At 38.7% G+C, this 25,642-nt stretch overlaps 2 protein-coding genes across 3 annotated transcripts in view; one reads left to right on the top strand and one right to left on the bottom strand.

Annotated features, from left to right (window-relative positions):
* Positions 1-14,820, top strand: part of LTN1 (listerin E3 ubiquitin protein ligase 1) — a 35,034-nt gene extending 20,214 nt beyond the window's left edge. The window contains exons 16-30 of the mRNA XM_064470302.1: positions 93-294; positions 1,236-1,395; positions 1,535-1,639; positions 1,894-2,036; positions 3,858-3,993; positions 4,917-5,061; positions 6,829-7,042; positions 7,312-7,549; positions 8,407-8,481; positions 9,373-9,559; positions 10,002-10,173; positions 11,312-11,532; positions 12,033-12,227; positions 12,892-13,059; positions 13,805-14,820. Coding sequence (XP_064326372.1) covers positions 93-294; positions 1,236-1,395; positions 1,535-1,639; positions 1,894-2,036; positions 3,858-3,993; positions 4,917-5,061; positions 6,829-7,042; positions 7,312-7,549; positions 8,407-8,481; positions 9,373-9,559; positions 10,002-10,173; positions 11,312-11,532; positions 12,033-12,227; positions 12,892-13,059; positions 13,805-13,867 — 2,424 coding nt within the window. The 3' untranslated portion in view covers positions 13,868-14,820. The remainder of the gene's footprint in view (positions 1-92; positions 295-1,235; positions 1,396-1,534; positions 1,640-1,893; positions 2,037-3,857; positions 3,994-4,916; positions 5,062-6,828; positions 7,043-7,311; positions 7,550-8,406; positions 8,482-9,372; positions 9,560-10,001; positions 10,174-11,311; positions 11,533-12,032; positions 12,228-12,891; positions 13,060-13,804) is intronic.
* Positions 14,667-24,404, bottom strand: N6AMT1 (N-6 adenine-specific DNA methyltransferase 1). Of its 2 annotated transcripts, none has more exons than XM_064470313.1 (7): positions 24,225-24,404; positions 23,074-23,163; positions 22,364-22,454; positions 21,364-21,447; positions 20,515-20,656; positions 19,088-19,488; positions 14,667-17,777 (listed from the first exon to the last, which is right to left on the bottom strand). In XM_064470313.1, the coding sequence occupies exons 1-6, from the start codon at positions 24,365-24,367 to the stop codon at positions 19,379-19,381; spliced, it is 660 nt and encodes a 219-aa protein (XP_064326383.1). In that variant the 5' UTR covers positions 24,368-24,404; the 3' UTR covers positions 14,667-17,777; positions 19,088-19,378. The 2 variants fall into 2 exon arrangements, with proteins under 2 accessions (XP_064326383.1, XP_064326392.1); XM_064470322.1 differs by having other exon boundaries at positions 19,282-19,488.
* Positions 24,405-25,642: the final 1,238 nt, after the last annotated feature.

Below are 25,642 nucleotides of genomic sequence, written 5' to 3'. Positions count from 1 at the left end.
CTGAATTTTCAAGGTTAAACAGATCATAGCTCTTCTATGCATCATTAAAATGTCAATTATTTACTCATACTCTCTTTATGCACCTATTACAGTGGATGCACAAACCTCTTTTGGAAGGAAGGCTTAGTATGAATTGTGAACCTTTGGGATCCTGTGTCAGGCTGTGTGGCACAACTAAACTTCCAGGCCATCTGTGTACTTCAGCCTTAATAAGTAAAATGGTACTACTTGTATTGGAAAATGGTATAGTCCATGGAAATGATGATGCTGAAAGAAAGAAAATTGACAATATAAGTAAGTTACAATGGTAAAACTTGAAGGAATTTCATTTTATAGTAGCTGTAAATTAACCTGAATCGGTAATTAGAAATGAATAGTTGAAGTTTGGCATATAGGTATAAGAAATCATCCTTTTATCTTCTGTTGTTTTTTTTTTCTTCTCTTTTAAAAGTATAAGTACAGACAAGTGTAGTCTTTAAATTTCTAGAACCTTTTGTGATTATATACATGCTATTGCAGCAGAATGTTGAAGTTCATCGTAAATTCAAACTTCTCCCAATTCAGAGGTGCTCATTGCCAAAACACATGGTGCATTGGCATGACTGGACAGTGAACTGTATCCATGCCATCAAATAAACGCCCTGAGTGTTTAGCCAAAATGTAAAGGTATTTTGAGGCAGCAATTTCTCTTAATTCCACCAGGTGGAATCTTGTTTCTTTTTAATTATAGAATGCTCAGATTAGAGCCAGTGTTATCAAATTAACAATTCTATCGCCAAAAGTCTCATTACGATGAGAAGTGTTATTGTTCAGTGTGGGTCTTTTTAAGCTAATGAAGAAACCGCATGCTAACTATTAGCATCAAATTTGTTTTGTGTTTTTTTTCTTTTGCCGGACTTAGATCTTGATTGCCCTGTCTGCAAGAAATACACATTTAAAAAAAAAAAGACAGACAATAGAGGGGAGTTAGAATTCTTCTCAAGTTTGATTTGCTTTAAAATTTTCCTGAGCATCTGGAATAGGTTATTGTAGCCTTTTCTTCTCTTGGATTTTATGGTGCAATGGCAAATATGCAGTTCATGCTCTGAAGCACCTGAGATTGCTTGTAAATGTCATCTTCTTAATGCATTAAAAACATACTTAAAAAACCCAACAAAATCTTGACCTGAAACTTCTTGCTGATGCACTGAGTATATTCAGCAGTTGTTTGTAAACAACAACCTTTATTTAATTAGTTGCAGAGCTGTTGTACTCATTACAGTGGATTGAAGAATTGGAGAATCCTCCTTATCTGCTTCTGGAATACGTTCATATGTTAGAAGAAATGCACATCACATATGAGAAGTTCAGTACACTTAGTAATACAACTAGCCTTCAGCAAACAATATTTGATAGGTACGTAGGAACAAGTAAAACAACCCTTAACCCTGTCTTCATGTTTTGCATTGTATAAAGTACAAAACTTCATCCAAATGTTTTTGTTGTGAACTGTGCATCTGTATAAATTAACCATGGTCTGTCTTCTTATTTGAAGATCAGAAGCACACGGAAGACTCTGGTCCTTAACCATGGCTAAAGTGATTCATGTGGAAAACACTGTATCCTGTGAGATGAAACAACTTTTTAAGACAACAGAAGGGTACCTTAATACTGCTGCCTTTGGTCTTTTAGTTTGTTGCAAATGTTGATAAAGTTAAATGATACTGATTCTGATGATTGACAACTGAAGTCTGAAAGTTTGATAATACTTGTGTATGGAATGTAAAAGTGAGACTCAGTGTGTGAGATTAGTTACATCATAGGATATTAGATCATTACGAATCAATTGACATTTTGTTTGCTAGTTAAATTTTTGGGTTTGTTTCATTCTTGATGTTTTGTTTGTATGAATAGGTTTCTGCCATTAACAGAGGGCAGACTGCATACGCTTCAGTGTCTATCACCTTTTTTAATTGAGGAAGAGAAGAAAGAACTTGTCTTCCACTGTGTGGCCAAACTTATGACATGCGCACAGGCGGAGCTTTCCAGCACTGATGGTGAGTATATTCTTACCTCAGTCCACTTCATTAGAATTTAAGAACATTATTTTGTAATAATGTTTGCTTTTAGATAAAATGTGTTAACTATAATAATATTGTCTTTCCTAGAAAGAAATGTATTCTCAGTTTGCATATTTCTTCTAGACTGTTTGGCGTAGTAGTTTTCTGCCTTATTAAGGAAGTGCAAGCTATACTGCCTGATAGAACGTTAGAACTAAGTTTAGGCTGATACTGTTAAAGGAGCTTTGATATCACCATACCTCTTGTTTGGTCTACCTGACTTACACATCTGTAAATATCAAGGTTTTCAGTTAATCATTTAGGCTTTACACAGCATACAAAAATATTACTCTCATCAACTGGTAGTGTCATGATTGTCTGTAGATGCTTTAGCAAGAACTCTTTCACAGCTTATGTATAATTCCTGAGTAGTTCTTCCAGTGCATGGGATATAGTGTGCTGAGTCAGAACTGCTGTATATACACTTTCAGCAGCTTTTGAAAAACTACTTAGATGTGATTGAGGTGTATTATAATATCGTTTTGGATATCCTTTAGAAAACTTTGATATTTTCAGAAACTTCTTGTTTTTCAAGAAAATTTAAAGGAAGAAACTTTCTCTTTTTTCCTCAATACTGCTTTTGTGCTTTCTTGCACATGCTCTTACTGATCAGTATGTATAAAAACTTGAAAGTTGATTTTGTATTTTTTAACAGGACTGTGCTTACTTAAATTGGAAAGTTGTCTTTGGTGACTTTAAACTGTGGACATCTGTCTGACCCTTAGCAGTGTCCTCAGGATTTCAGATGACATCCTTTAAATGGACATCGTCAAAGTGTGAAAATTCTCAGTGTTAGTGCCATGCAGTGATTGAGAGGAATCTTGAATTTTTCTACTGTGGTAGTTTCCCTAACTCTTACTCTTTGGACTTAGTTAAGCTTTCCTGGCTTTCTGAGTGAACTGGTGAACCAACCAAATGTGGCTGTGAAACTTTAAACAGAAAATGGGAAAAAGAGTCCTCACTCCTCCCCTGCTGTGGAGTGCTCATGTTTGTAATGCTGGTCTGCGTTTTCCTTTCTGCTGCTTCTCATTTTTCTAGAGATTCCTGCGCAGACGATATTTTCCCATTAAGTGTGATGTAGGTTGTAGGCCTACCATTCAACTCTTAATTCTTTTTTTTTTCAGATCAGCAAAGTGCTGGTAAAGTTCTTGTAAATCATTGCACTGCTGCTTAAGTGAAGTGGGTTTTTTGTTTGTTTTTGCTGTGCGTAAATGGTACTTTAACTCTGTCATCATGCTTGTAAGAAATTTTCTCCAAGACATCTAGATACATGCAGTTTTCCGTAAAAATGGAGAACAGTATTAATGCAACAGTAGTACTTCACTCAAGAAGTAAAAATTAACACTCTTAAAACAATACTGGAATTCACAACTCTCAGTTACATTTACTTAATTATCTGGCCAAATTATTGCTTAGCATACTCATTTTTAGTAACACTAGTAGATTTAAATCTTAGCAGGTATTTTCCCTTTTTGTTAATTGTACAAACCAACAGTTAATCTTATAGGAGTTTTTGGTTGGTTTGAGGGCTTTTTGGTTTTGTTTTTAGGTTTGGGTTGGGTATAGTATTTTTGATTTAACAATGGCATCTCTGGAATAAGTGTTGAAATAAGAAAGCTTAGGTATTATCCAAACTAACTTACAGTATGAATGTTAAGTTCAGATAAAACGATCCAGTTAATTGAAAAACACTCTAATGTTTGTTTTTTGTCTTGATGATTAAGACCTCTTGGGTATGATATTTTTATTATGTTATAGGAGCATTTGGGTGTCTTTCCATTTTGAACTCCTGCTTGAATGATAGAAGTATTGATTGTGATCACCTACTACCTGGAATACTAAAAATCATAATGTCCTGGAAAAATGATAATGAGGACAGCTTTCTCTTTAGCTGGTGGGTGCAACTTTGAGATAATTTGACTTTTTTTTATTTATTTATTTCTAAAACAAGAGTTTAAAAATACGAAGTGGTTATTAACTCAAAGAAAATAAATTTCTAAGTTACAGCTGCTACCCAGTGCTCTAATATTACATTTTTAAGCCTTTGTAGAACTGAATCCCTCAGTTTAATGTGCCTGTCTTTAAGTATCTAATAACTCACGCTGAAGAAAATTACGTAGGTGGTTGAAGGCTGGCAAACTAGGAGCTTTTTTAGTGCACCTAGATGTCAGCTGTTTTCAAAAGTATTCAAAACTGGCCAACTTCTGTACATGTTGCTGGATATTTAGTTCTAAATTCTGATTGCTTATTTAGGTAGCAGAAACCAAACTTGGATACCAAACTTAGGTGTCTGTTTTTTTAAAATTGGGACCTGAAAGTGTAACTTGTAAAGCTTCCAGCAAGGAGTGTGAAAATATACTGAGGTTTATTTGTCTTGAGTATAGTGAGAAAAATCCAGGCAACAAAGTCTCAAAATAATGTACACTATTTGGACACTTGAGGGCTTATATTTTATTTTTAAGATTAGTAACTTAAATGATTATTTTTCTTGCATTGATTTTAGTTAAAATTGCAAATTTCATAGTTTAGGTAAGTATATTGCCAGAGTGAATATGTACATTGTACAATTTTAGGAATCTGTATAACATGCAAATGGGCAAGTAGCTGCGATAGGCTATTTTGTACCTGTGGAATGATTTATTTAGACCTGGCAGCTAATGTAGTATTCTAACTTTGAAAGACAAGCGTATCAAGAGCACACAGGGCAGAGCCTGGCACAAGACTAATTTGTCCTAAGAGGAGGAGTGAAGGCAAGAATATAAGCAGTCGTATCTGCAACATGAAGATAAGTAAGCTTTACTTGTATTTTTATTGCAGCAATCTGAAAGAAACAAGTGCTCAGTTGCTTGGTTTCAACATAGAGATGATCCGTTACCTTCCCTTGTTGCTGAAGTATTCCACAGCTCCTTTGGCCGATAATGAATGGGACTTTATCATGTGTTCCATGCTGGCTTGGTTAGAGGTAATGTGAAAGGGCCTATTACCTACTATTGCATTGCAGCTTTTCTTGGGATCCTCCTGATGTCCTCTGAAACTACTGGGCTGATGAGGGAGCGTGGGGTTAAAAAACAGGCTATGAAGTAACTAAATTTTTATTATCTTACTGGGCTGGCTGATGGACATTTCCGCCTAAATCTTTGAAAGCTGTATGTTAAAAGTTCACCTTTGTATTTACGAAGTGGAAAGTTGGGTATCAGGAGGATGAAACACTGTAGAAGCTATGCCACACAGAAATTAAATTTGAACAAAGACGCATGAAGATTGTCAAGAGGAATGGAAATCAGAGTGCTAATGGCTCTTACTTAGAGTTTACAGCATAATGGTCTTAAGAGCTTTAACTTTGTTTTGTCTAATCTGTGTGTTAACTTTCTAGTACTTTAGTGTAATGATCAATATTAATAGCTGGGTACTCAGCTCTTCAAAGATGACTTAGTCTAAAAAGCATCTCAATTGAAATATGAAACTAAGAAAATAAACTTTACCTACTCCATGAGTGCAAATGTTCTGTCTCCAGTTTTGATGTACTTACCTTTTTTAGATTATTCTGTGGATGTGGCAGGCACAAAGTTGTCTCAGCTTACTAAATATTTGACACAGTGTTAAAAAGAATTGCACAAAATCCTTTCTGCATTGAACTTTGGCAAAGGTCATGTGTGGCTTAAAAGCACAAGCAATGCTGTACCTTGTGTTTCTTTTTGTATATGGAGATGAAATTACCTCCCCCTCAAAGTAATATATTGTTTAGTAGTGGCATTGGTAATTGAAGAATAATTTCAAAATGTGTCTGCCCTAGGTCTCTGTTGAAAAATAATACCCCTTTAAGACCAAAGTCTAACACAGCATAAAAATTAAGTGAATGAAAAGCAAGATCAGCATTTCGATATCTAAATGATCCCATGAAACATCAAAATTATATTTTAATGCTGTTAGAAAACAGGTCAGAGTGAACAGCTGACTACTACTTTATTTATCAAATAAAGATATGGAATCTCTCACCCTCTAGCTTATTCTTATTTTTTTATGTATAGCTCACGCTGTCACTACACACAAGGGCAGGCTGGAAACATCCATGTGGAGTTCCTTGGTCTCAGGATTAATCTTCTTACCTATGTTGTATGTCCCTCAAAACTGTAATTTTTTTCTTAAATTTTAAAATAACCCAAACTGCAAACCTGTATGAAAAACTTGTTGCTTAGATTAAGTGTTTGGGAATATTTTTATATTCAATGATATTCCTTTTTTGGGGAAACTAGTAAGAATAAAAATAAAAAGAAGGAATGGTGGTGTGGGAGAGGAAATATTCTCCTGATTGCCACTTCAGTAATTTCCAGTTTACAATAGTGTATTGCCAATTTCCTTCTGCAATTTAGAAGTATAAACATGATGTTAGGACGGCTTTTATGGCTGGGAGAGAAACGTGAGAGCACTTCACATACCAATACTTGGTGGCAGTTTCTTTCTGTCATTATAAAGATGGCCATATAAGGGAGGTAATCCAGGATTCTAAATGTTGATGAGACTTGGAAATAATTTTCAGCAAGTCTTACTAAAACACAGATTATATTTTTAAACTTTTTTCTTTTTCCCCCCAAATAATTTTAAAATGGTATTTGCAATTGGGTCTTCTTTGAAATGACTCTTTCTGGTATAGACAGGGAATGTGAAACAGATATTTTAAAGCAAATTTATAGTCACGAAATATTCTTTTTTTTTTTTTTCCCCCTCCTAGACAACAAGTGAAAATCGTTCACTTTATCATGTCCCGCTCGTGCAGATTTTTGCTTGTGTTAGTTGTGACTTGGCATCTGCCCTTAGCGCTTACTTTGAAGCTGCAACTCCTGAAACTACTGAAAACCTTCCTGCGAACTTGATCAGTGAATGGAAGGAATTCTTTTCTGAAGGAATTCACAATTTGCTGTTACCTTTGTTGGTGAAAATCACAGGCAAGTATATGGCAAGGAGGATAATAGTGGTGCCTGTCAGGCTATTCTGAAATAGAACCTGATGGGCCTAATTTTTTAATTTATAGGAATATTATGTCAACACATCTTATTGAACACTTATATGGTAATTAGTAAAGTAATTGCACTTAACATTGTGTCTTTTAAGATGAGATTTTGATAAGCAGAGTCTGAGTTGTTTCTAGTAATGCTTGTTTATGATCTCATCCATACCTTCTGCATCACAGCTTGTCTTCCTCTATTTTAAATAGGAGAAACCAAAAATGCATCTGAAGGCTCCTTTCAGAACTCTGTGTTAACATCTTTGGGTGAAGCTCTAACGTACATCTCGAAGGACCAGTTGTTAAACCATAAATTGCCAGCGAAGTTTGTTGCAGGCCAGAAAACAAATCTTCCAGATAAACTCCAGACTCTACTAAATACGTTATCTCCATTGTTGCTTTTCCGGGCTAGACCTGTACAGATTTCTGTCTACCATATGCTGTATAAGTAAGAATCAATTAATTTCTTGCTCCCTTCACCTCCCCTTACCCCCCCCCCCCCCTTCTTTTTAAAAATCTGCTGTAGAATATGCAGCTATAGATGTGTTTAACAAAGTTGTGTTCCGTTATGGGAGAAAATTCTTAACTGGGCGGTGTGTTCTGGATTGGAGAACATATAAAGCTATGAATGCTAAATTTAATTGTAAAAGTAGACTAAATGTATGCTGAGAAATTTTACTGCAGTACATGAAGATACAGTTTTATTTTCTGTACCATAGTTAGATAGATATCAGTATCATAACTATAAAGTTATTTATTTTTAGCTCCTATTTTAACAATCTGAGAATCCTGAAATATAAACTAAAATATTCCAGGTTTGATCTGGGTCTGACAGTATCTTTAAATAGTGTCACCTTTTTATTTTCACTAGTTTAGAAAAGAAAATGAAGAAAGTGCATAAGAACATGGAGTATTCTTGTGAACTTTTTGGATATCTCCAATACCAAAAGAGAGAATACAGAATTTGAAAAACAGTATGTGCATCTGACTGCTCAAAGTGCAGATTGTGAGGCAGATGGCTTAAGCATAAGAAGCTACCATTATCTTTCACTTATACTGAGGCATAAAGTTGCAAGAGCTTTATTCAGAGATAGACAAGTTTCTTTTAGTGTGACTTAGGAAGTGTAAAAGGTCTGGAAAATAACTGAGCAAAGCTACTTGCTCGTTGGCTGTCAGTCAGGAACCAACTTTGCAATGGTGACATGTCTCTTAAAGATTCTGTGTTAACTGATGAGCAAAGAACTGTGGATCACAGATATTAAAATAGTAAAAATTAAATCTGATTTCCTTTCCATATTTCTATAGATTAATGCCTGAATTGCCTAAATTTGATGACGAAGATCTCAAATCTTATGGTGATGAAGAGGAGGAATTGGCACTGTGTGTATTTTTTCTTCATGTTATTTTACAACTGTTTTCTGTATCTTTAAAATGCGTTACAAGAGTTGAAATTAGCAGCAAATAGTCATCTGTCAGGAGATGGTAAAAGAAAAAAAAAAAGACGTAGCTATGACAGTAGGTTCATAAATATTGAAAATATTCAATATAATTGGTGAAGTCTGTGCTAAAACTGGAAACAATATTTGCAGTTGTTTTCTAGGTACAGTTACTAGAGTAAGTGCAACATATATGCTCTATATTGTAAAATCTTGACAGATTTTTACTAGACTGCTGTATTCAGAATGTGTCCAGCTGCACAGGTCACTTGAGTTTCTTAAACCTCCAAAATTGACCTGGGTGTTTTATACAGCTTGAACCTGCATAAAGTCAGCAGTTCAAAGAGGGAATACAGTAACCGTTTTTCAGCCCAATGGTTAATACCTTTTTTTACTGTGGAGCTGCAAAAGGCTTTTTAATTCATTGCGAAAGCCCAAACCCTACACATCCAGTGATTAGGAGATCCGGTGTTCAGTCGCTCCTTTGTTGCTGTGACTTGACAAGCAAAGCAAGCAAGCAGGCCAGCTGTCCGTGATGTAGGTTAAATCAGCTCCGCCATAGACCACTTCCAGATTGAGTGATCAGCATTCAGTTTATATTCAACTTGCAAGATGAATATAACTGTCCATTTTGGGGTGGGGGGTAAAAAAAGAAATCTTAAAATCTAGCACTAATGTGTGAAATTGAAAGTCAATTTTCCTGTAATAGAAAGTGCCTTTTATGTTCTACATACCTGGCTTTACTCACAGGTTTCTAGTAAAGCTGTGAATATAAATTCAGTTAATGCTGTGCTCAAGATTTGAGTTTACTATGCCAGATAACATTTTTCCATAGATCACCTCCAGCAGCTCTTATGTCTGTCCTGGCCACTCAAGAACTCTTGCTAGAAAACATCCTGGAATGCATTCCAGTTGGAGAATTTGCAGTTATTCAGCCCCTCAGCGATGAGTTCTGCCTTGTTCTAGGGTATCTTCTCACTTGGAAGTTAACATTAGCTTTCTTCAGAGCAGCTTCTTCTCAGGTATATGTTCAGAGTCTTTTAACTGAATTTCTTACCGTGCTTATTTGCTTTGAATCTTGAAGTTTCATCTGGTCTTTGTATTCTTTTAATTATGTATCTTCCTGCGTCTTGTTTCTGTGGACTTAGTGGAATTCTGGAAGCATCAATAGACTTAGATTATTGCACTGCAATATTAAGGCTGATACTATTAGAGTAATAAAGAATTAAGATTCATTAATAGATGATTCTTTCTGGCATGTAGCAGCCTTTTTGAACATTTTATGATTTTCTAATCATTCACAACATTGCAGAGAACTAAATCACTCTTCTAAACACTTGTTTTGAATCAGTCTTGTTTTTTTTCTCTACAGGAACGTATTTGTATTATTTACAGAGTAAGCTATATTTGTTAAGTCTCATCTGTATTGTGTGTGTGTCTTATTTTCTTTCTTAACACCATCAGCTGCGAGTTCTCTACTCACAATACCTTAGAAGAACTAAAAGCTTGAATAAACTGCTTTATCACTTGTTCAGGCTTATGCCTGAAAACCCAGTCTTTTCTGGGCCAACTTCAGAAGTTCCAAATAAGGACACAAAAACCTTCTTTACCGAAGAGCTTCATTTGGATGTCAAAGGTTAGTAAAAATTGTATTTGTGCATCTGAGAGAGTTTTGACATTGCTGAAGTTTAAATATGCTTCTCTGCTTAAAAATATTTATTTAGAAAACCTTATCTGAAAAACAGGTACTTTAGAGAGACAGGGACGCAGACAGATACATACATGCGTTTAAAAATCTTTGGCTAACACTCCCCATTTGAAGCTTAACCAAAGTTGTAATGTTTATCGGAAAAATCAAGAAAATGGAAAACCAAACCAGGATATGCTCAGGTTATTCACTTAGGGCAGAAATAATACACTGCTACTATCTAAATCATGAATGTATTCAAAGATTGCTAAACAGTAAAAATGTGTGATCTATTCTGGGACTTCTCTGTTGCTTCTAGATATTTTTTCATGCTAAATGGGATTTCTTTTTTTTTTCTTCTATTTTAATACATAAATAAAAACAAATTATATTTTAGTATATTTTTTTAAATGTTTGAGATATTAAATTATTTTTGCCACACTGTTCAGAAGACCCAGTTAATGAACCATGATGAGAGAAGATATACTGTTTTTTTAGCTGAGAAACATGAAAAAGAGACTTAGTTTTGAAAGTTGCTGCACTGAAACTGTTATTTTACGTACACGCGTAGATGTAAGCAAAGATACTGAGTTTTCACTTCTTAGTTTTTTACCGGAACGTCACTGTACATTGCAGGACAATTTATATGGATGACAGTAAGAAAGAATTACTAATATGACATTTCAAGAGAAAGATTTCCCTTATCTCTTTATGCACTTCTGTAGGACACTGCAAACTTCAAACGTGCTCCAAACATCTTAGTTTGGAGTTCACTCCAAGGTGAGAATTTTGTCACATCTAGAATATAAAATTATTCTTGATTTCTGGTAGTCCACCTAGAGTTCATCTCAAAATTAGAGGATGAATTCCCAGTTGTGAAGTGTTAGTCTAAAGACAAAGAAACCAGGCTGGTGGAGAAAGGCAGAGTCAAACAAGCACTTGGACTAGCAAGTATAGAAGGAGCACGTACATGAAATTCCGGTTACCACAGTTACGTTGGTATCAAAATTTTTGTGCGTGGTGTGGAGGAACCAACATCTGTGACTAATGTGTTAGAGTAGTTCAACACCCTTTCTTTCCCTCCCAGGGACAGGAGTCCTGTCATCCCAGATTCCGCACTTGGCCTGCTCTGTGTACCACATAACGCTGAAGGACTTGCCAGCCATGGTCAGGCTTTGGTGGAATAGCTGTGAGAAACGTGTCTTCAGCGTTGTAGACAAATTTACAAGCAAATATGTCAGCAGCGTGCTTTCTTCCCAGGAAATATCTTCTGTTCAAACTAGCACACAGTTATTTAATGGCATGACGGTTAGTAAGGCTTTTTGTCCTCTCTTTGATTTACTTCAGGTTTTTTGCAAACGTTTTAAGAAATGTTACTTCTCAGGAGCAGACTGCATTGCGGTGTTCGATAAGATTGCATTTTTGTTGTTCTAAATGACTGATAAAAGCATAATTTATCTTGGTATCGATATATTAAGTTGATGTTTATTAATAATTGTTTGTGGAAAAAAAAGAATGGGTTTTATGATGTCGGAGAAGTTGAGGAGGTAAGTAGAAGCTGCTGCTATCGATATACTTTTTTAGTTTGTCAAGAAATGTTATCAATCAGTAGACTGAAAAATGCCTGGCAATTTGGTTTTGGTTTGCCAAGATATGAGCGGACTTTTTTCTTTGAGCAAAGTGTTTTCCTGGTCTAAGAAAATCACTTAATGTGTGTAGTAAAGCACTTATGGTTTATGTATGTATAAAATACCTACAGATGGCGCATGCCTCTCTGGAGTTTTTTAATATGTGCATTTTTTTCATAGGTAAAAGCTCGGTCTGCGGCACGGGAAGTCATTGCTACCTATTCAGTTGATGATATATTTATTGAACTAATAATACAGCTTCCATCAAATTACCCACTGGGATCCATAACAGTTGAGAGTGGAAAGAGGGTTGGAGTGGCTGTGCAGCAATGGCGCAACTGGATGCTACAGTTAAGCACATATCTTACACATCAGGTGAGTTTAGAGAAAGCCCATAGTTTTGAAAACTTAAGAGTCCTGATAATAAAATATTCCTAGTAATGTAATATTATTTAGATTTGTGTAGTGGATTTCATCAGTAGATCGCAAAGAACTTAATAGAATTGATCACTCTTACTATCTTCTTTGCCCCAGGTGGTGAAACAGAGAGGTAAAATTACCTGCCTAATAAGTCCTGTTAAAGCCATAACCAAAATTGAAAATTTATATCTCTTAAGACATGGGCCAGTGTTCGCCCCATGTGGCAATGCTATCTCAACTATAATTAGGAATAAAAATTTCCAAAAAAAAAAAAAAAAACCAAAACCCCTGAAAACCCAGTACATTAAATTCCCTAAAAGATAGTGGTTGCTAAGTTCCATCATCTGTGGTTAGAACAAAATAAAACAGTGACCGACAATTCTAAAATGCCTGTTTAAGTGCTCCTAAGTTTTTTTTTTGTTTCGATAAACGCTTGCATTTCTATAGACTGTCATCTGGATTTCATACGTGGGCCATATAAATTATTTACTGCATAAATTGCATATAATTTCAGATTATAAAGCCTTCAGACTTTGTTTCCTTCATGTGCTTATGAATGACAGTAAGAATATTCTGAAGGATTTCTACAGTATTAAAATCAGCTTTTTCCCTCTGTTAGAATGGAAGTATTATGGAAGGCTTATCTTTGTGGAAAAATAACGTGGATAAACGTTTTGAGGGCGTTGAAGATTGCATGATCTGTTTCTCAGTCATTCATGGTTCCAACTATTCTCTTCCCAAAAAAGCTTGCAGAACATGCAAGAAAAAGTTTCATTCAGCTTGCTTGGTAAGTACGCAGACTGATTTTTTTTAAAAATAGGCAAATTACTCATTTCTGGTTCGAACCAGGAACTTCTATTGTAATACCATCAATTCTCCATTATGTTGTTGGAGCACCTGGGTTTAACTGAACTCATAAATTGTATGTATGGATTTTATACTGCCTGTCAGGGCACATAACGAGAGAGGAGTTGCTATGCTTCACAGATGATAACTATCCGTTTCGTGTTCACTAAGATATAAGCCATTACATCTGTGTCAGGTGCAGCAGCAGCATCTTGTTGTTATCAGCTCAGATACAAGAATAGAAAAGGTTAAATTTACATTTATGCAGCGTGCTCTCTAGTAAACTCTGCTGATCAGGATAATTAACATGGAAGTATATCCGAGTCATCATAGGCATTGGTTGTACAGTCACAGAGTCGACTGGAACACGTTGGCATCTGTATGGCCATACAATGGAGGGATTATTGCTGCTTTAAAAACACTATCTTTTTATTCTAAAATGAGACTGGATGAGAATTCCTTTGTGTCAGGGTTTTTAGAATAAAACCTCAGTACTATGTGTGTATATATATGGATACATACACAAGTGGAAAGGGTTTTTTTACTGTTGCTTGTTTTTTTTTAAAGTGTAGTTAATGCTTTGATAGTTATATTCATTGGCAAATAATGGTTATTTTTGGTGATAAACCAGCGTTCCTGATATTCAGCTTGCATTTGCATATTAAACACTTTTATTTCTCTTTCAGTACAAATGGTTCACATCCAGCAACAAATCCACCTGTCCACTCTGTCGAGAGACATTTTTCTGAAATAAAATGGTCTTTCTTCTCTCTGTGAGCTAAGTAGTAAATGAAGAGGAGGCAATAAACTGTATGTTGAAAGAAGCTAACCTGGAATAATGTCAGTTACTTTAGATTCTTGACTAGTGGGATATGACATATTTACCTCTGGACTGTTTTTTGTAAGTTTTAAGATTCTTCTTTGATATAAAGAAATATATAAGAATAATTTATTTTCATTTGTATATTTTTAAAGTCTTGATATATTAAAAATTCAGAAATAATGCCAAGTTATGTCTGAAAAGTGGTGTTTAAGCCACAGCATAGTTGATTAAAATCTCTTGTTTTAGGTATATTCTTAACATGGTGTTATACACTTAACCCGCATTATGGCTCTTAATATAATAGCAGAATTTAACATAGATGGTATAAAGACTTGATTTTTTATTATAGTGCGGTTCATAATATTCCCTCTTAAGGGGAAAAAAAGAATGTTGTTGCTGTTAGACATGAAGGCATGGAACTAAGCTGATAAAATGTTATGCTTTAACAGAAGGTTAAACATAGCGTGCTCTAAATTAACGTTTATAAACCAAGCTTTCACCTTGAACAGTCTCATTTTCCCAGAAAACCTCAGCCACCCAGCACCCTAAACCCATGGAGACTTGGAAGCCCAAGCAAGTAGAGAGGGTACAATCATTCCTGCATGACAGTGAAAAACAATGCCTATTTATTGATAATTGGATTTTAAAGAGAAGGCATGCACACTCACTGAATGTACACTGTACTTCCCATCCCATATAGCAAGGACTCTTAGGTGAACACGACAGATGTATCAGAACTTAATATTGTCTTCAACTATACATTTTTTCATGCTTTTTTAACAGCAGTAGCATACGAACATGTTCAAACTTGGATGGTATTTGTGGTGGACTTGTTTAAAAAGTCCATAAAAGGGGAGGAATAAAGGACTTTTGTCAATATTTGTAGTCTCTGGATTGCTGTCTCTTCCTCTGTGTGATAAACTTTCAGAAATTAATAGCACACATTTTCAGATGCCAAGTTTATAGCATACGCAATTGGCTGTACCTCAACAGCTGGTTTTTTTTTAGATCCTGTATGTTTTCTCAAAGTTGGTCCCTTTTGAGGTGATAACCCTGGAAATGATTTTGGCTGTTGATAACTTAAGTATATATTTTAAACAGGTAACACTGGGCTTCCAGAAGATAAATTTCCTGACATTTTTTGAGAAAGAGAGAAGGGAAAGGATTTAAAACTGGTATTGAAAAGGTCTAACTGAAAACACAGATTAAGGAGCAAGCTTTATTGTTTTTGTGATTACTGATACTAAACCTCCAGGTGTGTCTCCGTTGCATCACTTTGTTTCAGACACGACTGGCTATTCTAAACGATTTATGTGCAAGTTCAATAACCGATCTGAAGGCTAGTTGTGGTTAACCAGGTATTGTTTGAAAAGAGACATCTTAAACTCTTCTAGCAGACTCTAACTTGCAAATTGTCTACTAGGAACAGCCTGGGGAGAGCTTTTGTCTTGGTTCTGGTAGAAAAAAGAAGTGCAGGTGCTTGCAAAAGCAGCAGTGTGTCTTTTGACGCCGGTACTGGCTGACAGAGCAGTGCTTAGGGGCCTCGGGGAGCAGGATTTTTGCTTGCTTCTGGTTAAGTTGAACACTACATAGGAAGTCTCTGTCTACCATGTGGCTTATTCTCACGTGCACTGAATGCAGCCGTACGCCCCCCAGAACTCTCCAGAAGCAGTGCTGTGTTCTTTGGTCTTCTAGGAGAAGGGAACAGGTATGCCCTGGCAAATATTAGGTCATGCAGAGTGTGTAGGCATAGTTAGTTTTAAAAACAAACACACACACAAAAAAAACCCAAAACAAATAAACCAACCCCGAAACAAACCAGAAAAACCAACCAAACAAAAACCACCTGCCTGGCCTGTCAGTAGTTCCCAGTCCTCATGAGGTTGATGGCAGCATTAATAGGAATAGGTTCTTGCAGAAGTCACCTCTGTTCTTATGTGGATTGCATTTTGAGAAGTGCTTCCACTACAGTTGCAGCAGGCAGCAATACAGTGTGGCCGAGAGAATTGACTCATGATTTATTAAAGTAGACACATTTTTTTTGTCTAAATACCCAGCTGTTAGACAGTCCAGTGCAATCATTTTTTGGTGAAAGCATGTAATATTTTATTACACTTTCTGTTCTGATTTTCTTTATGCTGTCCTTTATAATTTAACACTGCCTACACCATTGAGCATTGTGATCTACTGCACCAGATGACTGCTCTTTTTTAATCTCTGATTACCGCTTTCAAAACTCTTACAACTAAAAGCTAGTTGTTAACTAAAAATTCCTTTTGTTAAACTTGTAGTCAAACCATGTAATAGAATCAAACTATATCTTAAAATTGTCTTTTGATGTTGTGATTCTTGCTCAGCAACCGAACTTTGTTAGCTAAAGTGGTTAACGCCCCAAAACTCCTGGGGCGGTCTAAGGATGACAACATTTTGGTTCATTCAAACAGCCCTCTGGCTGTAACCATTACCTCAACACCCATGACTCTGCATAAAAGCAAAATTGCTAAGCATAAAATCTCCTCTCCTTACAGTTTTGTAAGTGAAAACTGAACAACAAGAAAAGTGTAGCTTTGCAAAGGGTCCGCCATCAAGTCAGAAGTAGGAGGCAGTCAAATTGAAATATGACTTCTCAGAAGCGACTAGCTGGTAGGCTGCAAGAGCAAAGCTTTGCTTAAATTCTTTGATGGAAAACTGGAAACGCGTTATTTCATAGATGGCCACAATGTTCCCTCTCAGTTTCCCAACTTTGACATTCCTTAGACAAGTTATTCAGAAGGCAAGAATCAACAAAGGCCTGTGTGTAGTCTCACTTTGGTCAGTGAAACACAGGTCTTTTAGACTCAGTAGTTTCAAGTACTAGAATTTCTTGTATATAGCATAAATATCAAGTAACATCCTTAACATGACTGAGTCTATTAAAAAAGTTTGATGACACTCTCTAGGACAGAGAGGCCCTGCAGAGAGATCTGGACAGACTGGAGAGCAGGGCAGTCACCAACCATATGAAGTTTAACAAGGGAAAGTGCTGGATTTTGCACCCGGGGCACGGCAACCCTGGCTGTACATACAGATGGGGAAACGAGGGCCTGGAGAGCAGCCCTGAGGAGAGGGATGTGGGGGTTCTGGTCGACAGCTAGCTGAACATGAGCCAACAGTGAGCCCTGGCAGCCGAGAGGGCCAACCGTGCCCTGGGGTGCACCAAGCCCTGCATTGCAGCCGGTCGAGGGAGGGGATTGTCCCGCCCTGCTCTGCGCTGGTGCGGCCTCACCTCGAGTGCTGGGTGCAGTGTTGGGCGTCACAGTACATGAAGGATATAAAGCTATTAGGGAGCGAGCGTCCAGAGGAGGGCCACGAAGTTGGTGAAGGGTTTAGAGGAGAAACCGTACGAGGAGCAGCTGAAGTCACTTGGTTTGTCCAGCCTGGAGGAGGCTGAGGGCAGACCTCATCGCGGCCTGCAGCTTCCTCCCAAGGGGAGGGGGAGGGGCAGGCGCTGAGCCCTTCTCTCTGGTGACCAACGCCAGGACCCGAGGGAATGGCAGGGAGATGTGCCAGGGGAGGGTTGGGTTGGGCATGAGGAAAAGGTTCTTCCCCCAGAGGGTGGTGGAGCACTGGAACAGGCTCCCCAGGGAGGCAGTCACGGCGCCAACCCTGATGACATTCAAGAAGCACTTGGACAAGGCCCTCAGAGACAGGTTGTGAATTTGGGGCTGTCTCGTGCAGGGACAGGAGCTGGACTCGATGATCCTTGTGGGTCCCTCCCAAGTCAGGACATTCTATGATTCTGTGGGTCTTCCCTCTAAATGCCACTACCCCATATTTGTCTTCATATTCATGTTTATCTATATAAAAATAAATGAATAGAGAAGTTACTGAAGGAGGTCTAGTAGCTTTGTTTGAATTGTTGTACGGAATTGCAGTGTTGGTCTTCAATAGTCTTCTAATCTGTGGAATGGTGACTCCTAGGATGTAAAACAATCAGCACTGCACACTTCCTGCTATCCAATCCTTTCTGTGTTTTCTTCAGGGTAGTATACGGAACAACTTTTATGCGACCACTGTAAGTTGACTTTTGACCTGTATCAGTCAAAAGCAGTTTCTTGCATTCCGTTGTGGTGAGATACCTCAAATGGTCTAGCTAGGTTTGCAGTCACGCAGTTCTGCAGACAGTACCTACCCTTCTTACGTGTTATTCTGCCTGTCCAAAACCTTTTCAATCTCCTAGAGAAGTTTTTTGGGTGTTCAGATCAAAACATGGAAGCTTTTAATGTTTGTATAGGCTGGGTAAGTTCAGCGTCATAAGTTTAGCTCTGAAGTCTTAAATGAAATAGTATTTTCTGTGCCTCAGCATCCTACAAAAAAAGCCCTTGGGCATTAGTCCCCAAAAAGAGCTAGCTAATGGTTCGCCATAACTGTTGGCACAAACCCTTAAGGGTCAGTGTCTTTGAAAGCATTCTCCCAGACAGGGCTAGCAGTGCTGCATACCTGAATGGTCTCTACCTTTGTGCTGCACGTGAGCACAGCACCTTCCTCTGAGGGGTGTGCTGCACAGCACAGGTCTCTCAGCACCACTGGGACAATGCGGGGTTAGGACCTTCTGTGGGCACGGGGACGGGGAGGCAGCTGCCGAGGAAAGCTCTTTGGCAGGGTCTGGTGGTCAGGAAATAGTTTCCGGTTTTGTATAGTGATTTTGAAAGACCTTTGTCCCACTTCTCTGCTTACAGCCATTGTTTACAGCTACCTAGCCTTTTTAATGGCATATGCTTTTCTTCCCCTTTAATACCTTTTCATGGGTGAGAACTCTTCATCTAAGCTACATTGCCATAGTAGTACCTTCCTTGTAAAATGGCATGAAAGGGAGCACAATCACCCCACTATTTTGCCCAGAAGACTTCAGGAGAATAGCTTGCCTTTGCCCCAGCTCCTGAGATACACTTACTGCATCTTTCTATTCAGAAGTACGCTACTTCCTTACTATAGAAACAAACTCAGTAATTGCCCTTAGACACAAGTGCCTGGTACTATATCAAAACGAGTAATGCCGATTCCAAATATTCATTTAAACCCAGCATAGGTATAACTAGCTATTAAAACAGGACAATTCTATCAAGTACATTATTTTTATAGGCCACAATGACAAATATACAAATACCTCTTTATAGAGGAAAGTCTTCAGTGCTTAAGTGCAAATGCAACAAGGTAGGGTATTTCATGGTTCCCCCCCAACTGTCCTGCAGATAACCAGAGGATGACTCTACCTCTGACAACAGGCAATAGCTGGTTAACATCCGGGATAAAAGTAGTCTTGAGCAGTTTCACTGCAGTAATCGGGAAGTGAGGATATACCTTAAGCGGGTGAAAGTCTTGGCTTAAAAATTCATTTGACAGCTTCAGTACTCTGTTCAACTTTCTGCACGCCTAGTATCTCGAAGGTTAAGAGCAGTTATTGATGCTTCCTGAATTTGAGGATAGTAAGCATCTCTTGTCCTGCTTGCCTGGAAAGTACTCGTGTGCCTTCTAAGCCACATTTCTTCATCGTTTCCACAATTTCATCTGTAATTGAAAGTGCAGTGTTAGAACTGAATTTAGATGGACGGTGGCTGCAAGAGGCAGTGCTAAAGCAGCTACCAAACATAAGCTGTAAAACAAAGATTATAAACTGCGTGCTCTTACTCTTTTAGATCGTAATTTTTACGCAAAGTGGTCTTCCACCAAGAACAAAGAAAGTTTACAATTTACTAACTGAAGTTCTGTATTTTGATATTATTAATAGCAATGAACAATTCAGTTATGAAGTTCATTTGTAGGAGAAACTGAAATTTGTAGCACCTTCTCCTAAAAGCTGTCTGATCAATCAGGTGTGAAAGAATAATCTTTCTTCTTGAAACTACCTGACATTAAGCATTAGAGCAAGTCAGAATCTTTTCTCTACATGTCAAAATGAAAGACCTCATATTTCCAACTAAGGGCTTTTACCTTTTAACTTTACAATGCCATCCTCCTTCATGAAAAAGGCTGGCCTGGCTTTGTTACTTAGTTCAGAAGATTTACGGTCACCTTTAAGACTTGGAATTGAAGTCTTGCAGAGCTGCTGGGCTCAGGGCCTCCATATTACCATTTTCCAAACTAGCCTAGAGAGTTCTTAGTTTTGTTAAACTTGCTTGTGTTTTTGTTCTAGCTCACCATGCACTGGTTGCACAAGGCACAAATTCAGAAAAAGGATTCCAGGAGGCATCAGGTTACATGAAAGTCCCTCTGTAGATTAGACACCCACACCAACTTGAAAGATGAGAAGCACAAGAGTCCGCAGAGATGCCACGGTTCATAGGAAGCATGCAGATAGAGTGTATCTGTAGTATTTCTAAAAAATGACCTAGAACACCTATACGAATTTCAGTACGTGCTGTCAGTCTTCAATTAGTTGCTATCACCACGTGTTAGAATCAACTGATGTTATGTACTACTTTTTCTTGTTTAGTGAAGTCTAATAACCTACAGATCATTGCTGTGATCAACATTTTGGTTAATACAGTGTTAAATCTGGTTTGGGACATTTAAGGGTCCAAGGAAAGTGATCACCTGGATCATTTTCTTTAATTGTGACCAAGTAGAATAATCCTCCTGGTGAAAGTAGGTCTGGTACTAATGGGAAAACTCGATCCATTACTTCTCTGCCCTTTTTGCCACCAGCCCAGGATGCCTCTATTCCATGGCTTCCCACCTAGGAAGAATGAAAGCAGAGATTGTCTTAATACAGAATGACAGAGGTGTCAGTTGCAAGAGAAACATCACCATAATCTCTGCCTTTAGGTGTCTGCCATTAGAAATCTGACAACTTTGGTTCTGCAGATGAGTTTAGGCAGCAAAATTACTTCAAAACTACTTCCTACATGACGAACGTTCTGCTTGGGTTTCAAGTTCTGTTCTTCAACTAAATTGAGAGCTACATTTTGTCACATGCTTTGTGTGTATTTTCTTGTAATGTTTTATGAGCACGTTTGCCAAACGGAAGGTGGCCAGTAAACCCTTTAAGTGTTCCTGGGTCCAAGTCTCAGAGTCTGAGTCTGTGGAAGCAGAGAATATTTATTTTGCAGGGAACAAATGCATCTTCCATTGAAAGTCTTCCTTAAGAATACCTTAGCGTGCCTAGCAGGAGTCTTACATGGTTTATACTTGATGAAGAAACTAGGTATTGAGAAGCAGCAGCAAGCAGTCCTTATCCCCATGTAGTCTCTATAACCAGCTCTAGTAAACCATTTTCACTAAAAAAGCACTGTTAGAAGTGCCATTATAACAGTGCTGCTCCTACAATGTCCTTTGCTATTTAAAAAAACCCCTGAAGTTCTCATACCAGAGCTTATATGATTTGCCATCTCTCCTCTGACAGCAGAAATACCATTTTTATTGTGTATTTCAGATTTTTCCTACCTCTTCAGAAGGTGTTACCACATACGGTGGATTAAATAGCAGTAGATCAACCTTCCCATTTAATCTCGGAGACAGTCCTTTGACCTGTAGATGAAGTTGATGATTCTTTTGGTTTTGTTTTTTTTTTTTTTGAAATGTGAAGAATGCAAACATTCTGTAAACAGAGTTGCACAGAGCAGGATATTCTGAGCATTTCAGCCTGACTCAGTTATACTAAACTTTACTTTCCATGTGCAAGAGAAGCATCAAGAAGTACCCTTGCCTAGCAGAACATTTTCAATAGTCTTAAGATTATGTTATGTATGGGATGTTGAAGAGCGAGAGACACATATGCAAGCACAAAGGTAGTACTTCATTCTTGCTCAGTTCAGAACTTAAAGTTAGATATAAAAGAATTTTGTATTTATCATTGGTTAACATTTGTTACCCAAAATGACCAATCCGTGACAACTGCAGTTCAGTTCTCAGGTATGAGCAGCTGTTTATTTTAAATCACATTTATTGTTGCCTATCTTCATCACCTTTTATAATCATATATATTCCGGGTATCTTAAACAAATATCTTGCTAAAGAGATGAGAAACTTAAGCTTTTCTCCATACCAAATTTTGTAAGAAACAAAAAGTAATAACATACACAGTTCCTAATTAAATCCAAAAGAGCTGAGAACTAAGAACTGCATAGCGCTAGAGGAAGGGCTATGGTAATGCCAGGTCACTGCAGAGTTCCTGGTGCAGCATTTTCCATATATCTATGTAAGCTTGGGGGTTTTTTTCCAATTAATTCAATGAATTTTTAAAGCTTCAAATTGAATTTTAGAGCTTGAGTAGTTTGTTTTTCCCTTCTTTCAGAAACACTCTGGCATTTTGTTGTTTTCTGTTTTTCATCCGTGCATACTAAGGATGTTTGTTCTAGACTTTATGGTTACTTTCAGTGTCTCCAATAAGTATTAAAAAACCACAAAAACTGTAAAGAAGTTACTACTGAAACATCTGTCTTACCAAGTCAGTAATGACTGGCTGAAGGTGAACATTGTTAAGCAGAGCTGTCTCCAGTGTACAGTAAGATGCCATCGGGTTGATATCTGTACATCTAAAAGCAAAGTGTAAGTTCCTGGCAACTGCATCTGGAAGTTTAAACCTCTGAACCACATGCTAATTTATGTACTCTCAATGAAAATATCTGTTCCAGCATCCTTTCCTTTGCAAGTAAATGGCAAAAATAGCCAGTAAAAGACAAGTGAGGTATCAGCAACTAAATCACTCAACACTACAGTGGAAGTTTTAATGACTGTCTGAAAGCTGAAGGATAGGATTTCTTTTTCAATGCTAGCTCTGTGTAAGTATACATCCATACAAGTCTCTCAATAAAATTCAGTTACTACCAAAACCCAGGTAACTGATGTTATGTCATCAGACCTCAGTAAGACTAGTCAGTGTCTAAAATTTAGGATTTAACCCAGCAAACACAAGTGTAAGCTGAGCAATTTGTCAGAGAAGTGGGGAAATGGAATTTAGTCACACAACTGCTTAATTGTTACTGAACCTGAAGTAAATAGTTTAGGGTCTCTTTCATTTCCACGTCTGTAGAATTGAGCTAATATTTCTTTGTGAAATGAATCGTTTTTAAAACATGAAAATGAAAAGTATATATGTAAGGGCTATGGATTCTTTATTACTGCATGCAACAGTTTAAGTGCTATTATACTTACATGTACAGTGCATTGGAGCCAATAATGGAAGAAGCTAGAAATGTTGAAACCACACCAGATCCAGATCCTATTTCAAGGCAGATGTCAACTCTAAAGAGAGAAAACTCTGCATGACTTTGATTTGTGACATATAAGAGCACCTGCAACAGACACAGAATTAGTCAAGGCAACATTATGAAAGTGGCTGCTGAAGTGCTCCTCTCCCAAGTAGGCTGAAATACTTGCTGATCATACCACCCTTGAAGCCCACATTATGTCACCTGCTGCATAAATGGCTGCCAGGTCTACTTGTGCCCATACAGACGGTTCCTGGTTATCACAAGCCACTTTAGGAAAGTTTCCATTAACTACACAATCTCAACAGTACAGGCTATGTTCCTACAGCATTTATTACAAATTTATTGCACCAAGATTGAACTCCAATGGAAGTTATGGAAGATCACCATGAAGCCACACAATGAAAACAGAAATGCAGAATACCCCAGAAGAGTTTCAGCTAGCTCTGAACAAACAGCATTGGCAGACAGTTTCAAAGTAATCACACAAAAGATTAACTCCCTGGGCAATTCCCATAGTGTTTATTGCTACACTGGCAGCTCTGCAGATGACAGCCAGTGATACTGGATGGTGACCCAAGCAGCTATGCAACTCTGACAAGAGGAAATGGCCTCAGATTGCATCAGGGGAGGTTTAGATTGGATATTAGGAAAAAATGTCTTCACAGAAAGAGTGGTCAGGCATTGGCACAGGCTGCCCAGAGAGGTGGTGGGGTCACCATCCCTGGAGGTGTTCGAAAAACCTGTAGATGTGGCACCTCTGGGCATGGTTTAGGAGGCCTGGGGGTGTTGGGTTGACAGTTGGACTCGATGATCCTAGAAGTCTTTTCCAACCTTAACGATTCTATGATTCTTGTAGCTTCTTCAGGGCTGAGACACGGACCTTTTACGACATTCAAGCGCGTGCTGCTGCCAACAAGGCAGGTACCGGCCCTCAGCGCAGCTGCCCTCCAGCCCACCGCCCGCCAGCGGGGCCGGAGCCCCCCTGAGGAGACGAGCGCAGAGCAGAGCAGCAGGTCCCGAGCCGCCGCGCTCCCCTCAGCGGCTCCCTCCCCGCGCGGGGAACCGTTAGCTTCGCCCCCCCGCCGCGCCTACCGAGCCTCCCTCAGGCGGGCCGCGTCCCGCTCCAGAGCGTCCAGCAGCAGGAAGGTGTCCTCGGCCGGCCGGTACACATCCCGGAACGGCCCCGGCCGCCCGACGTGCTCGTACCGCGGCGTGGGGAGCGACGGCGCCGCCATACCCGCCGGCCCCGCGCATGCGTGGGCACGTCCCTCCGCCCCGCCCCGCCCTTCCCCGCCCCGCCCGGCGCGCGGGGGAAGGGGGCGGGGTCGCTGTCGCTGAGGTTCTAGCGTCAACTTCCGGGGAAAACAGCCGCTTTCAGCGGAATCCCGCCGTCGGGTGTCGTCGAGCCGATGTAAGCGACCCGCGCCGCAATCTTCGCTCGTCGGGAAGGGCCAGCGTAGGTGAGCGTGGCGGTCCCCGCGGTAGGTGACCGGGCCGTCCCCGGGGGTTGGTGCGGAAGGGGCCTGCTGCTGCTTACATAATTAGCGTCAGCTAATTAACGGTTACGTCGGCTCCCCAAATTAATTGCTTTTCCATCGTGAGAAGTGCTGTCTTTGCACGGCAGGTTAGCGGGATGCCAAACGAAAGAGGTGCTGGGGAAGTTTCTCAGTGGCAGTTCTACAGCAAAGCATGTAGGGGGAAGGAATCGGTACTCAAACAAATCCCTTTTTCCCCAGTTATGAACAAATATGTTTCTGTGATTCTTTGCCAGCGACACTCGACAGCATCCGTAGGTCCAAACCTGTGAACTCCCAAATTCAAAGGAAAATGAGGCTCTGCAAAAGTGAGAATTGAGAGGAAATTCCGAAGGAAAGATCAGATTAATAATCCGCCTCTGCACAATAAAACAGAAATGAACAAAAAAATTCAAATCAAAAGCAGGAGAGAGGCGGGCTATGAGCTCTAATTCCCATGAAATGTCTGTGTTCAGTTATGATGGCACTGAACACTCAAATTCTGAGCAAGATAAATGGCTAGGTCAATGAAGGAAAAGGGTGATGCTAATAAACAGGCCAGAATCTTAAAAGATTATTTTAATAGTAATTTCAAAGAACATCAGTTTTGGGAAAAGAAGGAAAAAAAATTCCCATGACTAATCCAGTAGATTAATCTTTGTGGCCTTAAGTACATTTAAGGGTTGAGGTGTGTCTTGTTTCCTAGCCTCCATTTTTGGTTCTGGAACTAGGGAAAGATAACTAATTTCCATTTTTTACTTGCAACTGTAAATGCCTTCTGTAAATCAGAGGGTGTCTTCCATTCCTGCAGAAGAAGAACTTGATTTTTGAGCAGCTCATAGTTCATAAATGCAGCTAACTTATTTTGAAGCTAGATTTATTCTGTTTATTTCTGTATCCACCATAGGTCAGCTTTTCACAGGAATACAGGACAACACAGAGAGGGAGTTCTGGCTTCGTGGCCATTACCAAGAACTGTGAAATAGATACTTTGTC

This window comes from Phalacrocorax carbo, chromosome 1, assembly GCF_963921805.1.
Source record: "Phalacrocorax carbo chromosome 1, bPhaCar2.1, whole genome shotgun sequence".
Taxonomy (NCBI): domain Eukaryota; kingdom Metazoa; phylum Chordata; class Aves; order Suliformes; family Phalacrocoracidae; genus Phalacrocorax; species Phalacrocorax carbo.
Note: the sequence above shows the minus strand (reverse complement) of the source record. Positions and strands in the feature narration are given on the sequence as shown.

Bases quoted from the DNA above. Each gene is read 5' to 3' on its own strand.
- N6AMT1 (XM_064470313.1), bottom strand. From the start codon at position 24,367: ATGGCGGCGCCGTCGCTCCCCACGCCGCGGTACGAGCACGTCGGGCGG. The intron at 21,448-22,363 runs GTAAGACAGATG...CTTCATCTACAG, and splicing joins AGCCAGTCATTACTGACTTG to GTCAAAGGACTGTCTCCGAG. The intron at 19,489-20,514 runs GTGATCACTTTC...TTTCAATTACAG, and splicing joins AATTAAAGAAAATGATCCAG to ATGAAATTGTGGAAACGATG.